Raw genomic sequence first — 16,205 nt, 5'->3', positions numbered from 1 at the left:
GCCTACCACACAGGGACACGTTTCAGACCCCCTGCGGTAGGAGCCCTTGTGGGTCAGGGGCAAAGACTGCTTCGGGTGGAGGTGCTTAACACCTACCCCTAAGCAGGAACAGCATTCAAGGCAGTGAGCCTCAAAGGCTTCCTGCCATTTGATATGCTAGCCAGGTCCTCGCCAGCTAGTGGAGATACCCGCCCTCTTGACCAAGCCCTACTTTTGGCAACAAGGTCAGAGTGAAAATTAGGGGTTATCCTGCAAAGATGGGGCACACCTCTCCTGACTACTAAGGTGCCCTGGACCAAGATGACTTCCACCTTAGGAAGTCCTCCAACTTGAATGGAAGGATTTTAGCCAATCAGGTTAGGGGATGCCCCCTCCCGTTGGCAGGGGACATACAAAGGTTGTGGTCATCTTAAAGGCAAGTAGCCTATTGGCTACCATCTGCCAGTACTTGTAACGCACCTAAATTTAGAATTTCGGTGCACCCCTGAACCTTGATAATCAGATTCCTTCAACCTACACTAAGAAGGACGAAGGTGACGCTGTGCAGCAAAGCCGGAAGAAGACTACTGACTTGACCCAGCCCTACAGGCCTGTCTCCAGCTTAAAGTACCTCAAAAGAAGACTACTACACCTGTCCTGTGGCCAGCAACTTCCATTAACCCAAGGAAGACTGCAATTCTTCAACAAAGACCAGATCTCCCAAGGACAGCAGCCTTGTCCAGAGAATCTAACTACAAGAACTCCGGGTACAGCACGATCAGTGTCTCCTGCCTACTCTGCACCCGAAATATTTTTAATATTTTTATTTGCATTTTATCATTTGTCAACATTATCATATCATGTTCAGACCGCATTTCCTCCCACTCCACCTGCCACCCCCCCCCCAGCAATACATCATCAATACTATCTTGATCCTCTCGTCCTACGTTCCCATGTAGGACTCTGTGATAGTCTGGTGTGTCCCACTTCTTACACGTCCATTGCTTACATTCTAGTGGTCTTGCCCCTCCTAGTTTCTTCCGTCCCTGCTCATAATCCCCCATCCAACCCGTGATACTTTCTCCATTTGCCCCAGACCTTGCGGAACTTCTTGGGGCAACCCCTCGCTTTATATGTGACCCTTTCCGCCGCCATATAGAGATCTAATCCTCTCCTCCATTCTTCCTGTACTGGCGGCTCGGCAGCTCCCCAGTGCTTAGCTATATCTCTTTGCAACTACTAAGGCCAATACCAAGAAGATCAATAAAGGGCGGGCCAGATCCACGTCATTTGCCATACCTGGGAGGGCTAGCTTAGGCTCCACCTGAAGGGGGGTCTCTAATACCTCGCTCAGCTCACTGAACACTCCCTGCCAGTAATGAATATGCTACTTACCAGTATGCATCTGTTCTTGGCATGTAGGGCTGCTGACATTCATATCTATAGCATAGATCGCCGCCTAGTGTTGGGTCCGGATGATTGCACATTGTTGTCCTGGAAGAGTCTTCGAAGTATCACGAGATAGGTGGCTCCTCCCCTAGACTACAGTGCGCATGGGCATCGACTCCATCCCCAGATTGTTTTTAGCCATTGTGGCGAAGATGGAGTGTAATAGTGTAAGCGATGGCCATGCTAAGAGTAAGTGTTAAAAAGTCTGCAGCCGCTACAGGCGCCGGGTAGGAGGGCGGGCGATATGAATGTCAGCAGCCCTACATGCCAAGAACAGATGCATACTGGTAAGTAGCATATTCAGTTCGAGGCATGTGGGCTGCTGAATTCATATCTATAGCATAGAATACATAGCAGTCCCTCCATTAACGGCGGCCGCCTGTGCCAGCTGCAGAAGTCTGAAAAAGTGTTTTAAGAACAGCCTGCCCTACAGCTGCCTGCTGCTTGGAGTGCACATCTACACAGTAGTGTTTAGTAAATGTGTGTGGTGTAGACCATGTGGCTGCTCTACAAATATCTTCCAAAGGGATATTACCAAGGAAAGCCATGGAGACCCCCAACTTGAGGGTGGAGTGGGCTCTGGGGGGACCGTTAAAGTGCACTTAGCCTTGTGATAGCAAATCTGAATACACTTAACGATCCACCTGGCTATACCTGCTTTGGAAATGGGGTTACCTTTGTGCTGGGCTGAAAAGGCAACAAAGAGTTGTTGTGTTTTCCTAAAGTCTTTGGTCCTATCGATGTAGTACATCAAACCTCGTTTGACATCAAGAGTGTGGAGCATTCTTTCGGCTACTGTCTCTGGGTTCTGAAAGAACGCGGGCAGTTCAATGGTCTGATTGACATGGAACTGCGAAACCACTTTAGGAAGAAATTTAGGGTTAGTGCGCAGCACCACCCTGTTGGAGTGAATTTGAATGAACAGTTCTTGTACAGTGAGCGCCTGTAGTTCACTAACACGTCGTAGAGACGTAATGGCAATGAGAAAAGCCACCTTCCATGTTAAGAACTGAATCTCACATGAATGTAGAGGCTCAAAAGGTGGGCCCATCAACCTGGTGAGGACCACATTGAGGTTCCATACAGGAGCCGGCGGGGTCCTGGGAGGGATGACCCGCTTCAGGCCTTCTAGGAAGGCTTTAATGGCAGGCACTCTGAAAACGGAGAGATGCCGCCTGTTTTGGAGATAAGCCGCTATGGCGGATAAGAGTATCCTGATGGAAGCGTATGCTAGATTGCATTTGTAAAGATGTAACAAATAACAGATGATGTTGGGAGTGGATGCATCTAGCGGGTTGATGTGTTCAGTACAGTAAATGACAAACCGCTTCCATTTTGCTGCATAGCAAGCTCTGGTAGTGGGCTTCCTTGCCTCCCGTATGATATCCATGCATTCAGGAGGCAAGTCAAGATAGCCAAACTCTAAGACTTCAGGAGCCAGATCGCCAGGTTGAGCTGTTGCGGATCTGGATGCTGAATGTCGACATGGCTCTGCGTCAAAAGCCTGGGCGTGAGGTGTAGCCTGTGATGCGGTACCACGGAGAGTTCTAGAAACGTGGTGTACCATGGTTGGCGTGCCCACGTTGGAGCAACCAGGATGAGCGTCAGCGAGTGTTGCTTTAGCTTTCGTGCCACCAGCGGTATCAGAGGTGCTGGGGGAAAAGCGTACGCAAATCTGCCTGACCAGTTCATCCATATCGCATTGCCCTGCGACTGTGGGTGAGGAAACCTGGCGGCAAAGCTTTGGCATTTTGCGTTTTCCTTTGTGGCAAACAGGACTATCTCTGGATGACCCCACTGTTGGAAGTACGGGCGGAGTACCGATGGGTGTATCTCCCACTCGTGCATTTGGTGGCTGTATCTGCTGAGCAGATCCGCCATCTGTTTGTCCTTGCCCGGGAGGTGTTCCGCCATGAGGAAGATGTTCCTCTGAACGGCCCACTTCCACATGCTCTGAGTCAGATGAGACAACTGTGGGGAGTGCGTTCCTCCCTGCTTTTGAACGTAGTACATGGCCGTCATGTTGTCCGTCCGGATCAACACGACTTTGTTGCATAGATGTACTTTGAAAGACTTCAATGCCATGAAGATAGCCATCAGTTCTAGGTAGTTGATGAGCATCTTCTGCTGCTGCGTAGTCCATAGTCCCTGCACAGTGTAGTGGAGTACATGAGCTCCCCATCCCTGGAGAGATGCGTCCGTCGTCAGGGTAATCTGTGGCACAGGCTCCTGAAACGGTCGGCCCTTGCAAAGGTTGTGTGGATTCCACCAATGCAGAGAGTTGTATGCCCGACCGGTTACCAACACTAGGTCGTTCAACTGTCCCTGAGCCTGAGTCCACTGATGAGCCAAGCATTCTTGGAGCGGACGCATATGTAGCCTCGCGTGCGGGACTATGTAGATGCAGGAGGCCATCATGCCTATCAACTGCATGAACACTCTCGCTGGAAGCGAGTGTTGCGGTCTGAACTTCCGGATCAGCGACTGAATGCTGTCGATTCTCACAGGATTCGGCTGAGCCGTGGCTGCCAGAGTATTTATAGTTGCGCCCAGGTACTGCCGCACATGGGCAGGCTGAAGGTGCGACTTTGGGTAATTTAGTGAGAATCCCAGATCGTGAAGAAGGTGAATGGTGTGGGACATGTTGGCGGCGCACTGCTGGGCCGACTTTGCTTGGACAAGCCAGTCGTCCAGATAAGGGTAAACGTGAACGTTCTGCCTTCTGAGGTGCGCCGCCACCGTCGCTAGGCATTTCGTGAACACCCTGGGCGCAGTGGTCACCCCGAAAGGGAGGACCTTGAACTGATAATGGTGACCCTGAATGGTCAACCTGAGGTATTTTCTGTGTGATGGATGCAGTGGAATGTGGAAATAGGCATCCTTGAGATCCAAGGTCGCGAGGAAGTCCCCCTGATTGAGCAACGGGAGAACCTGCTGCAGTGTGAGCATATGAAAGTGTTCTGATAGAATGTACTGATTTAGGGGTCTGAGGTCCAGTATGGGTCTGAGGGACCCGTCCTTCTTCGGGATTAAGAAGTACAGGGAGGGGGAGGAGCCTAGCTCACGGACGTAATGGCCGCCTTTTAGCTCGGCTCCGTCGACCCTCCGGCTAACTTCGACTATCCCGTCATATATCCTGCACTGCGACGCTACTTCCATACAGAATTCGAACTTTGAACACCCACTCTTACTCACCGTCTGATCCGGAGGTCCCTGGGTGCTGTGGATCCGCGGCTGTGCTCTCGGTGAGATTGGGGCCTCCGGGCGCTCGAGACCGGGACCTCGCCTGCGGGACCCGACCGGCGGAGAAGAGATTCCTGCGAGACCCGACCGGCGGAGAAGAGATTGCCGGCCCCGGCCGCGAAAGTGAGCCACTGGTGGGAACCGTTGTGCGTGTGCCCCGGAGATCCTGAACCAGCCCGATGACTGGGCCGTGCGGCTGGAGGGGGATGAGCTGTGTTGGGGGCTGACCGTGTGAAGGGGTCCCTTCGCCTTTGTCCTGTCCGGCGGTCCTGGACCCCGCGCCTGGCGGGCCTGCCGCTGTTCGGAGAGGATCCCCCCCATCGGGCGCTCTCCCATCCTGTGCCGGTGAGGCCGTTGTTGGGAGCCTCCGGGGGTCTGTAAAGTCCTACATTTGGGAACTGTTTGGGGGCCCACGGTGGAGTTTGGGGCGGCGAAACTCACAAGATGGCTGCCGACAACGTGGGGGACACTCCGCTCTGCACCGATGCTCCTTGCCGGCCGGATTGTGCAGAGGCCTGGGTGTGTACTCGAGCGCCCACGCCCGGAGATGTCCTGGACGCCTTGATGTCATTGTATGCTGTCTTGGCCCCCGGTGCTTCTGCTGACCCCGTGTGGCTCGCCGCCATTTTGGGCCGCCGCTCTTTCATGCACCCCTATCGCCCTGATGCCGCCATTGCTTCACCCCCTTCGGCTGCGCCGGGAGTTGCTGTTGTTCTTCGGCCGCTGGATGGGCCGGTGACTTTTGACCCTCTGCTTCCTCGTCGCCTGGATTCCGAGGACTTCCACACGCCGCGGAGATCTGCTCCTTCCCGGGTGCCTGGGACTCATGGTGGGCCGCTGTTTGCTCCCGCTTTGTTGGATTCGAACTTTTGTTCTGGAGGGATACCTTTGTACTGTCGAACTGCGCACCTGGACTCCGGCTTGCCTTTGCTTGCCTTGTCGTTACTGCTACAATTGACTTGCTTAATTGACTTTTTGTATTCCCTCCGTACGAAAGCTCTACCTGATTTATATCATTATCGTGACTCTGGACTACGTTATGATTATTTTTTGCTGGGTGGTCCGCTCCACATTATCCTTGATTGGGTTGGTTTCGTGATCAGGAAGGGTTGGGGGTGAGTTGCATGACATGATAGTTTGCTGGTCTACCGGCCCGTTGCATTGATGTCTGTATTCCCGACACGGGGAAACGTTACGATCTCTCCCTCCTCCCCCTCCTTGTGGTTCTTGCTGTATGTGAAGGTGTAGTACTGATTTGATATTTATTCATTTGTTGGCCGGGGAGGGTCGTGGCCGAATGTGTTTGCTCATATCCTCTGGCTCCTCCCTCACACTTTATTTTTTTGTTTTGTATTTCATCTCCTTCTCTTTTTGTCTTCTTCCTTTACTTTTCTTTCACTATATTTCGGGTTTCGGATTAGGGCGACAGGCACGCTGTTTGGAGGGTAGGCCGTAGCCTTCTGCAGGGGTGCGGGGTGGGACGGGTGGGTGGGGTCTTTCAGATGTTTTCTTTTGGTTCTATGGCCCTTTTCTATCCCTTTATAGCGGTGCCGCTTCTGTCCTCGCTTCTCAGGCTTGGGTGGGTTGGGGTCTATTGCTTTGCCACTTGTCTCGGTTTCGATGCTTCGTTGCGATTGCCATACCCTTTTTTTCGCCAGCTACCACTTTCTTCTGTACTATTAGCCACGGGTTGCTTGGCCCGGGGTGGCGCCCGTCTCGCACGATTGTGTTTCACTTTTATTTTTCTTTATTTTGTTCTTCTCCCTTCCTTTCCCTCCCCTTTTTCTGTCCTTTTTTTGGTTTCCTCCCCCTAGTTTCTTTCTTATTTTTCCCCCCCTTCCCCCCCCCCCCCCCCCCCCCTTCCCCCTTTTTCCCAGGCTCGTATTGTGGGAAGTGGGCTTGCTTCGTACATTTTTCCGTTCCCCTTGCCTCCGTTAGCGTGTTATTGGGTGGGGGTCATTAGATCTTGGTAGCACTTGTATGCTTCTCCACTACATTTTGCGTCTGTTTTGTGCTATGGTCGTATCATGCCCTTACATCCTCCTCCCCCCCACCCACCCCCCCCTCCCCCTCCTCTCGTTCTGGCATGGGTATAATCCTGTTTCTGGGTTTTTCCGTATTTGTTAGTCAGCCATGAGCCTTGTCCCCTCATTATAAAATAGACCTCATTGATCCTGATGTTGGGCCGTTATTGCTGCTTATCCCATTTCTAGCCTTGTTCGATTAGGTTTGCTTGCCTGCCACCTGGCCTCGTGTTGCCTCTTGATTGTTTTTGATTTGTGGCCGGCCGGATTGGTTGTAGGCCCGTACATGTTTATCCTAATGATGCAAATAAAGGTCTTCAAAAAAAAAAAAAAAAAAAAAAAAAAAGAAGTACAGGGAGTACACTCCTGTGCCTTCTTCCTCCACCGGCACGAGCTCGATTGCCCCTTTTTGCAGCATGACGAGTACCTCCTGCTGCAATAAGTGCAAATGCTCCGCGGACATAGGACGGTGTTTTGGTGGCATGTTGGGTGGAGTGGATGTTAACTCCAGACAATAAGCGAACTGGATAAGGTTTCTGACCCACCTGTCTGTGGTGATGGATTTCCAGACTGGCAGGAACCGCTGGAGTCTCCCCCCGACAGGTGTAGTATGGTTGGGGGCAGTGACAGGGCGTCACTGTTTGTTGGAGGCGGAGGAGCGGGAGTTGTTGTTACCTCGACCTCTGCCCTTGGCGCTGTTGCCCCGGTACCCTCCTCTATTTTGCTTGGTGTAAGAGGATTGCGCCCCACCTTTATTGAATTGCGTTTGCTGTGACATTTGGCCTCTGGAAACACCTATTGCCTGAGCGACGAAAAGTGCTCCCTCTAAATTGTTGGGACTGGAGAGCTCCCATGGACTTAGCAGTCTCGGTATCCTTCTTTATTTTTTCCAGGGTGGTATCCACCTCAGGACCAAATAATCTGTCAGTGTTTACCGGCTGGTTGAGGATGGTGGTCTGTATCTCCGGCATAAACCCGGAGATTCTGAGCCATGCCTGACGTCTCAACATCACACTGGTGTTAATTGCCCTGGCTGCAGTGTCCGCAACGTCTAGGGCACACTTAATGGAAGCGTTGGAGATGAGTTTCCCTTCCTGGATAAGCATCTCCGCTGCCTCTTTATATTGGTCAGGTAGATGTTGCAACAGGGTCTCTAGTGTGTTGTAGTGTGCCCTGTCGTATCTAGCCAAGAGTGCCTGCGTGTTAGAGATACGCCAGATATTGGCCGCCTGAGCTGCTACTCTCTTTCCTGATGCCTCCAACACTTTGGATTCCTTGTCCGGGGGAGGAGCTTCACAAGTGGTTTGCCAATTCGCCCTTTTGCGGGCATTAGAAACGACCAGAGAGTCTAATGGCAACTGGCCCTTGATGTAGGTAGGGTCGCCAGGTGCCGGCCTGTATTTTTTTTCAATTCTAGGGTTGACTACCCTTGACCGCGTGGGTTCCTTAAAAATGTCCGCAGCATGTTTTAGGACCCCCTTCAGCATTGGGAGAGTCTTTACAGTCTTTTCAGCTGTAGAAAAAGTGTCAAAGAGGAAGTCCAGCTCCACAGGGTCAGCGTGGAGCTCCACGTCGTGGTTTTTAGCCGCCCTTTCAATTAAGGCATTAAATGCCGCAGAATCCTCAGTGGGAGAGGTCTTGACGTTGTACACCTGAGGGTCATGGGCGGTCTGCTGATCCCCTTGGTCTCCTGCCCCCACCCATGAGTCCTGTTGTTCATCAGGATCCGTGTTGGCAGGAAAGTTGTATTCCTCGTCCTCATCCCCAGCATCCTCCACATCAGAATAAGTGGGTGAGGGTGTGGCAAGTCGTGCAGTCCGAGGAACCAGTGGCTCGACCAACACAGGTGAATCTGAATCGGGCTTCTTGCGCTTTAGAGGAATCGTGTATGACTCCAAAGGCTGTGCTGCCGTGATCTTTCTTTTGTAAAGCGTAAGCTTCCCGGTGTCGGCATCGATGAAATGAGCCGACTGCTCCTCCACCAAGGGTGGTCGATGCTTCAAGCCCCCAGCCGGGTGAGCTGGCTTCGACCCCGCAGATCCCTGTAAGTGCGGTTCGGGCACCGATCGTAGTGCGAAGGCCTTCGGTGCCACTTTCGGCGGCAACGTGAAGAGGATTGGCGTCGAAGACTTTGGCGTTGGGACCGATTGCTTCGGGGTGGAAGGTGTCATTGATTCTTCCGCCAAAGCCTTGTCCCTGATGCGTTTTAGGGAGTCCGAGACCTGCTTCGTAAAGGAAGCGGACGGCATCGTCGACCCGACAGACGATCTCGATCCACTAACATGTGAAGACTCGAGCGTCGATGGCTTGGGCTTTTCCGTCCGAGGCGTAGGAGCATCCTTCTTAGGGGCGCTATGCCCTCCTTCCGTGGCAGCAGACGTCGACGCCGGCTGTGTCGGATCGGCGGCCTGGATTCCTGGTTTCGGGGCCCCAGTCGTCGGCTCGACGCCCTTGCTGGACTTCGGCTCGACGCCCTTTTTGGACTTCGGCTCGATGCTCTTGCTTGACTCCGGCTCGATGCCCTTCTTGGACTTCGGCTCAACGCCCTTGACCACCTTCGGCTCGGTGCCGTTGCCAGACTTTACCGGGTCGATAGCTTTCTTCGTCTTGGGTTGTCCCGACACCTCGGAAGACGAGGGTGTCGACAGAGGAGCAGACGTCTTCGGTTTCGATTGCGTCTCAACCACTTTCGGTCTTGTCAACACCGATGGTTTCACTTTCGGTTTCGTTTTCAACAATGGCGGCTCCGCCGAAGTGTCCGTTGCCGGGCCTGGAGGCGGGGCCGTGGATCCTGGTAGAAGGTCTTGGGGAAGGCTGTTTGGCCATCCCTCGACCTGAGCCTTCGTAATTGTTCGAACAGGGCATAGCTCTTCCTCTGAGCTATCTTCCATGGCCCCGTAGGCCTCATTGTCGTCTCCTACCTCATCGACGACGACTTCTACTTCTAGGCCTTCGACATCCGCTACATAGTCGTAGTCGATTTCCACCGCCAGAGGTGGAATCTGCATCTGAACTTCGTGTTCGTCTGCTTCTTCGTTGACGAAGATGTCCACCGGTGCCGGGGCCGTCTGCCGGGCCTCCATGCGCGCCGCGCGCCGAAGCCGAATCGTCTTCTTCGAACGAAACCTGGAACACGCCATACAGCTGGCTTCATCGTGGTCCGGCGACAGGCACTTGTTGCACACCGGGTGGACGTCGATGTGGGGATACTTCGATCCGCACACGGGACACTTCTTGAACGGGCTCCGTTCCATGTTGTGTCGTCGAAGGTCTTGCTGCGTCGACTGGGCCTCGATCATCGTAGAGCCACGCGACTCCCCGGATGTCCAACTCGGGAACTGAGTCGGAACATAACTGGGCACCGAACGCAAACAATACAGACGGTTCGAAAAAGGCCTTCGGGCCTCGAAAAAGTTTGTTGATTCCAAACTGGAGATAACGAAATTACATCCGAACCCAATGGCGGAAAAAACCAATCTGGTGATGGAGTCGATGCCCATGCGCACTGTAGTCCAGGGGAGGAGCCACCTATCTCGTGATACTTCGAAGACTCTTCCAGGACAACAATGTACAATCATCCGGACCCAACACTAGGCGGCGATCTATGCTATAGATATGAATTCATGGTGAGAGGTTTGCTTAAGATTCAGAACCAGAAATCGAATGAGAGTGAGAAGGAGAGGTGGAAAAGCGTATCCCTGACCAACTCATCCATAGTGTATTGCCCTTGAATAGTGAGTGTGGATATCTGGAGAAGAAGTTTGTGCAAGAGGACTTGTGTGGATTTCCCACTCGTGGGTCTGTTGCTGAACTGGGGTGGTGTGGTGAGCAAAAAAAAATAGATTTAGGCCCAGATCTCTGTACTGGGATGAATGTATGACATTGTTCTGCATTCTGTCCATCAACTGTTGTTTTTGCATTTGTCACCCCGAGTGGGAAGGGTAGTATGCTCAGACGTGAGTCCCGTGCTCTCCACGTCACTGCATTCTGTCCATCAACTGTTGTTTTTGCTGAATGCTGCTGAGCAGGTCTGCAAAGTAGTTCTTACCCAGGCAGACATTCCACCAGTAGGTGAATGCTATGGGGAAGAGCCCAATTTCATATGGTCTGAGACTTGTGTGATAGTTGTGAAGACTGTGCCTCTCCCCCTTTTTTGTAAATAACAACATGGTTGCCATACTGTCCGTCCGGATGAGGACAATCTTGTTTAACAGGAAAGGAAGGAAAGCATTCAGTGCTAGAAATACTGCCTGAAGCTTCAGGTAGTTGATGTATAGAGCTTGATGTTTGACATCCCACAGACCTTGTACTTTCAAGTCTTGTAGTTGGGCACCCAACCTGTGTTTGATGAGTCTGTGGTGTGACTGATGCGAGAAACTGGGTCTAGAAAAGGCTGCCCCCTTAAACAGATTGTTGGTGTGCCACCACTGCAAAGAAAGGGGAGTATAGAATTCTATCTTCACGCGATCTTCGAGGTGAACCTGTGACTGAGACCACTGTTGAGTTAAACATTGCTGTAGAGGGCGAATGTGTAACCTTGCATGGGGAACTATAGCAATGCAAGATGCAATCCTTTCTAGCAGACGCATGACAGTCCTTACTGTGAGTGTTTTATTGTTTAGAACTGTGGTAGAGTTATGTCAAAGTTCTGAAGGGGAGCAGCCCTTTGTCTCTTCCTGATAACTATCAGGTGTTTATATTGAAAGGCAGGAGCAGACTGCATACACCCCTTTGTGGGTGCTCCAATCCAAGAGACTACTCTGCTGGGAACAGCATTACTTATGATAAAGACCGAGGCTGGAAGAAAGGCAGATGAAGAGAGCCAACTCAAACTGGTTCCGGAAAGGCAAACAGAATCTACATTCCACGCCTGCTATTCCAATATAGGAACAGCAGCTGCTGCCCCACTTGTTTCAGTTCCAAGTTCTCTGTAGCCAAGGATGGGGTGCTCCATGGAGTACCTGGAGAACTACTAGAGAACAAAGGCTGCTGTCCACTGACAGGCAGCTTCCAAGAGGTGAGGGGACATCATCTGGAGTTCGATGCCGATGAATAACTGCCTAAAATGTCCTGAAAACCCAAGAACTCCTGCATGATCAAGCTGGAAGGAGTGAGCCAACCCTGCATGAGGACGAGACTGCTGGTGTGGACTAGAAGAGGTTGACTTGTTGGTGTGGTCTGCCCACTAGAGACTCAAAGCCTGTGTGACTGGCATGCTTGAAATTGGAAGTCAGTACCTTATCTCAGAGAAACTGTGGCACTACATATCTAATAAATATGAATTACAGTTAAAAAAAATAAAATGTATACGGGGGGGAATCGGGATTCATTAGGTTGTCAGGGGAATGGTCAATGCTTGGTCCACCACCCACCATAAGCAGCACAAGAACATGTTAAGAGACCCACTGGCATCAGAGCCACTTGAACCTTGAGCTTCACAGAGGACAGACACTCTTTAATTTCATTACCCATTCCCAAACTGACATCTTAGGAGGTTGCCCTCTGTTCCCAAACTGACCCTTCTAGGATCATGCACTTGTATGACCAATTTGCCTATGACCACATAGCGCAGTTTATTTGATCAGTGTCAATACAGAGTGCCTTGCAGCACTGCTGCATACTTCTGTTTTTTTTTTTAGGTTCAGCGCGCTCACTTGTGACTATGGTCAAAATACTCAGACCCTACCTCACTGTACAAGGAGTGGGAACAAACTAATTTTATTACCAGGACAATGGATGTAGATTGATATAGAAGGGCCATCAGTTTGCGAGGATCAATATTAGCTTTAAGATCTTATCCGAATTTCAAGTAATTGAGGGACAAGAGATTCACGGCACCACAGGACTATTTGTCAAGAAGTTTAAGGCCTGTGAGTGCCCCGAGTTGGAAGATCAGTTTAGGTGGCAATACATATGGGCCCACCTATATTCAAGTCTAATGGTCAACTGCAAAAAGAATAATGATGAGCTAGAGGTGTGCGCTGGTGGTGACCGTCAGACTCACGAGCTTGAAACCAATTGGAAATTACCGTCCTAGCTAGCTAAACCTCAACATCCATAAGCTAAGAAAGATTACAGGGTCTCCAAATTCTGTATAGGGACATAGGTTGAGAGGGTGGGATGTGGTTCTGATTAGGAGGTAGGATATTTAAGGCAGGTTGGAAAGCCCATATTATTTCTTTTGTTTTAAATGCAAATAAAAAACATTATTATAATGTAAATCTTGAAAAAGTACCTTAAAATACTGGGTCCCTCGATCTTTCACAATGGCTCCCTGTTCCAGTTTTTCTTCAGCATTCATCTCCCAAGATTCTTTTGCCTGTACAGATAAAAATATTCCAGTAAGAGCAATTGATGACATTTGCATCTCACTGTAAAGAGCAGAGAACTACAAAAAAATAGCACACAGAGTTACAGCCTCATCCCAACATTCTTTTTTAAAATAGTTTTTATTTGCTTTTCAAAGTGTACAAACATAACAAGCATGTCACAATTGATCATCAGACCCCATCCTTCGTCCACCCACCCTCCATCTTCCACCTCTAAAAACAGTGTACAGTTCTCCGCTACAACTGAAGGCAACAGGTCTCCCCCCAGGCCCCCATCTCTTGCAGCATAATACCAGTCAATGAACTTCCCCCTGTCCGGGGCAGCAAGACCTCTCTCCTCCTCTAGATCAGAGTCCTCCGTCCAGTCCGTGGTATCGGCGCCATTTGCCCCACACTCTACCAAACTTTTTAGGACATCCCATTGCCTTATATGTGATCCGTTCGGTTGCCATATATAAATCCATACCTCTCCTCCACTCCTCCAGCCGTGGCAGTGTTGCGACCCCCCATTTCCTCGCCACGTCTCTCTTGGCCACCACCAAAGCCAGGACTAAAAAGATCAATACTGGACGATTCAGGTCTATATCATTTGTCATACCCAATAAAACCAATTTTGGGTCTAACGGCAGGGTAATCTCCAGGACCTCTCCAAGCTCTCTCAGGACCTCCACCCAGTAAGTCTGAATTTCAGGGCATGACCAGATAATGTGATAAAAATCCCCCCTATCCCGGCCAGATCTCAGGCAGTTCGGGTCACTAGCCCGTCCCATATTATAAAGGCGTGTTCTATCATAGAAGGTTCTGTGTAGGATTTTATACTGAATAAGCCGTAGGCGGGACTTAATGGCAACCTCTCTCGGGTGCATCAGGACTGTATCCCAGTCCACCGTAACCATTTCCCTACATCCCGCTCCCAGTTTCTTCTGAGTTTTACTAGACCATCTGGTATGTTATTCATCAAGGTTCTATAGGTCAGAGAGACTGCCCTACCCGGGATTTGTTCCTGCAGATGGCGTCCCTCCAGCGGTGCGTACTCAGGAAGCCAGGCGTGGCGCAGCTGTGCATATTTGAAATATTGTGTGTGATGCAGCCCGTACTCCACCCTCAATGCTGGGAATGACTTCAGTGCCCCTTTTTTCATCAAGTAGCCTATCACCGATATTCCTATGACATCCCATCTTTGGAAGCCCCGTAATTTACCTAGTTCCTTCAGCCAGGCACATCTCCATATTGGTGTCTGGCTCGTCAGTTTTCGCCCCCATCCTATGGTCCTTGTCGCCTGTTCCCAGATCCCTAGGGTTACTCTGGTGGCAGAAAGCAATATATCTCTCCCCTTGCCCCCATAGAGGTAGTGAATGTACGTGTGTTGCGCCATGCCGCGTCTCTCCAGAGCGTAAGTGGGGTGCGTGGCAGGGGTGTGTATCCAATCGTTGATAGACACCAGGTGTTCTGCCCAATAATATGCTTCTATATTAGGCACTGAGATTCCACCATTGTATTGGTGTCGTTGTAAGGTCGCCAATGCCACCCGGGGTTGTTTCCTCAGCCACAATAAGGCCCTCAGTTCCGCATTTATGTCAAGGAACACCCTGCGTGGAAGGGGGAAGTACTCATTCTGGAAGGCGTACAGAAACCTTGGGAGCGCCATCATTTTAAACATAGCTGCACGGCCTAGAATCGTGAGGGGGAGCATCCGCCATCTAGCCACATCCTCGGTAAAGTTATTGAATATTCCGGAGACCAGTCATAAACAAACTAACCAGCACTCCGGAGCCCTCGGAGCTTTTTTTGGACCCTTGATTTCTTTTGGGCATTCCCGAACAGTGTGGGATTTCTGCCGTCGGTCCCCTCCGCTGCCGCTGCTTTTCTTCATCTGGTGCGTGGCAGCCGAGCGGGGGGGAACTAGAGCCCCCAGGTGCCCTTGCGGCAGGTCGCCGCCCACGTAGCTTTCGCACCAGCAGGCGCAGAAAAGACCGCAAGTGTTCCCGCGTCGTGGGCCGCGTATGGGCAACACCGGGCTAAGCCCGGGCAAAGGGCGGGCCGTCTGTGGCCGTCAGATGCCAAAGGAGGCTGGCCTGGGCTACCCCCTAAAACTCGCCCCTGGACTTGTATACTGCTGTTATTGCCCCAGGGGAGATACACATAGAGCACGTTCCGGCAGCACAACGAACGCCTGACCGAAGCAAATTGACTACGGTACTGTTTACTACTCACAGCAAACCAGTGATCCTCTGAGTCCTTATTATGGCGAAATGTAAGCCCACACAGTTTAAAGCAGGGGGGAGTGAGGGGGACCTTGGACGCCTTCATTACGTGAGCAGAATCCGTTCTAACGCACGAAATAATGCTAACGGAAAAACGATTATCATTGGACACATTAATTGCACCGAAACGATCCTCTTTGGGCAATTTAGCGACTTGCCCGTCCCCAAGAGCTGACATTCTCCTAGATCAGTCTAATCCTGCGCAAACTATACCCAGTCCCTATACTGAAGCACAAGTCCACTCCAACCCAATTGCACAAACAGCCGGCGAGTCGAGTGAGAGAAACGGAACAGAACTAAACCCTGCACAAACCCCCATATGTGAAAGAAATGGGCACCTAGTCACACCCCGGGGGCTGGTGGGACCGAGTGGATTGGGGGAAGGGTCGACCCCAATACCAGTGGACGCAGGTGAAATAGACTCATCGCCAGGGTCAGTAAGGGAAGTGGTCACACGCTCCAAAACGTCCCCACTCTCCACACATTCTGCTCCTCTAGTCGTCCCGTCAGCTGTCACTAAGGCAACTGGTAATCTAGCTAAGGGCAAGCCACACACAACACGACCCAAAGCTACATCTAAACGAAAAGGGGCAGACAAGACCAACAAAGTTGCTGAGGGGGGGAACTGCAAGCACAATATGTCAAAGCTCCCAAATTGTGCGGGGCAGGATTGGCCCCAGGGATTTGCCGCGGCGCTAGAGCTGGAAGCACTTCTAATTGTACACCTTGGGCCTGTGCTGGAAGAAATAAACAGACTAGAAGGGAAAATTTGCAGGTTACTAGAGCAGGACAGGGGACAATCAGCTGCGATTAGTGCACGGGAGGTGGAGGGGAGATTAGGGCACCTGCATCACCCAGAGCCAGCTAGCATTAACAAGGGAACAGCGGAGGACAACCGCCAGGGTGACAAGACCACA

At 51.2% G+C, this 16,205-nt stretch overlaps 1 protein-coding gene across 1 annotated transcript in view; it reads right to left on the bottom strand.

Moving 5' to 3' along the window:
- FKBP4 (FKBP prolyl isomerase 4) overlaps positions 1-16,205 on the bottom strand; it is a 503,272-nt gene that overhangs the window by 98,674 nt on the left and 388,393 nt on the right. Inside the window, exon 7 of the mRNA XM_078673725.1 lies at positions 12,931-13,014. Coding sequence (XP_078529851.1) covers positions 12,931-13,014 — 84 coding nt within the window. The remainder of the gene's footprint in view (positions 1-12,930; positions 13,015-16,205) is intronic.

The sequence above is a fragment of the Lissotriton helveticus genome, chromosome 1_1, assembly GCF_964261635.1.
Source record: "Lissotriton helveticus chromosome 1_1, aLisHel1.1, whole genome shotgun sequence".
In the NCBI taxonomy this organism is placed as follows: Eukaryota; Metazoa; Chordata; class Amphibia; order Caudata; family Salamandridae; genus Lissotriton; species Lissotriton helveticus.
Note: the sequence above shows the minus strand (reverse complement) of the source record. Positions and strands in the feature narration are given on the sequence as shown.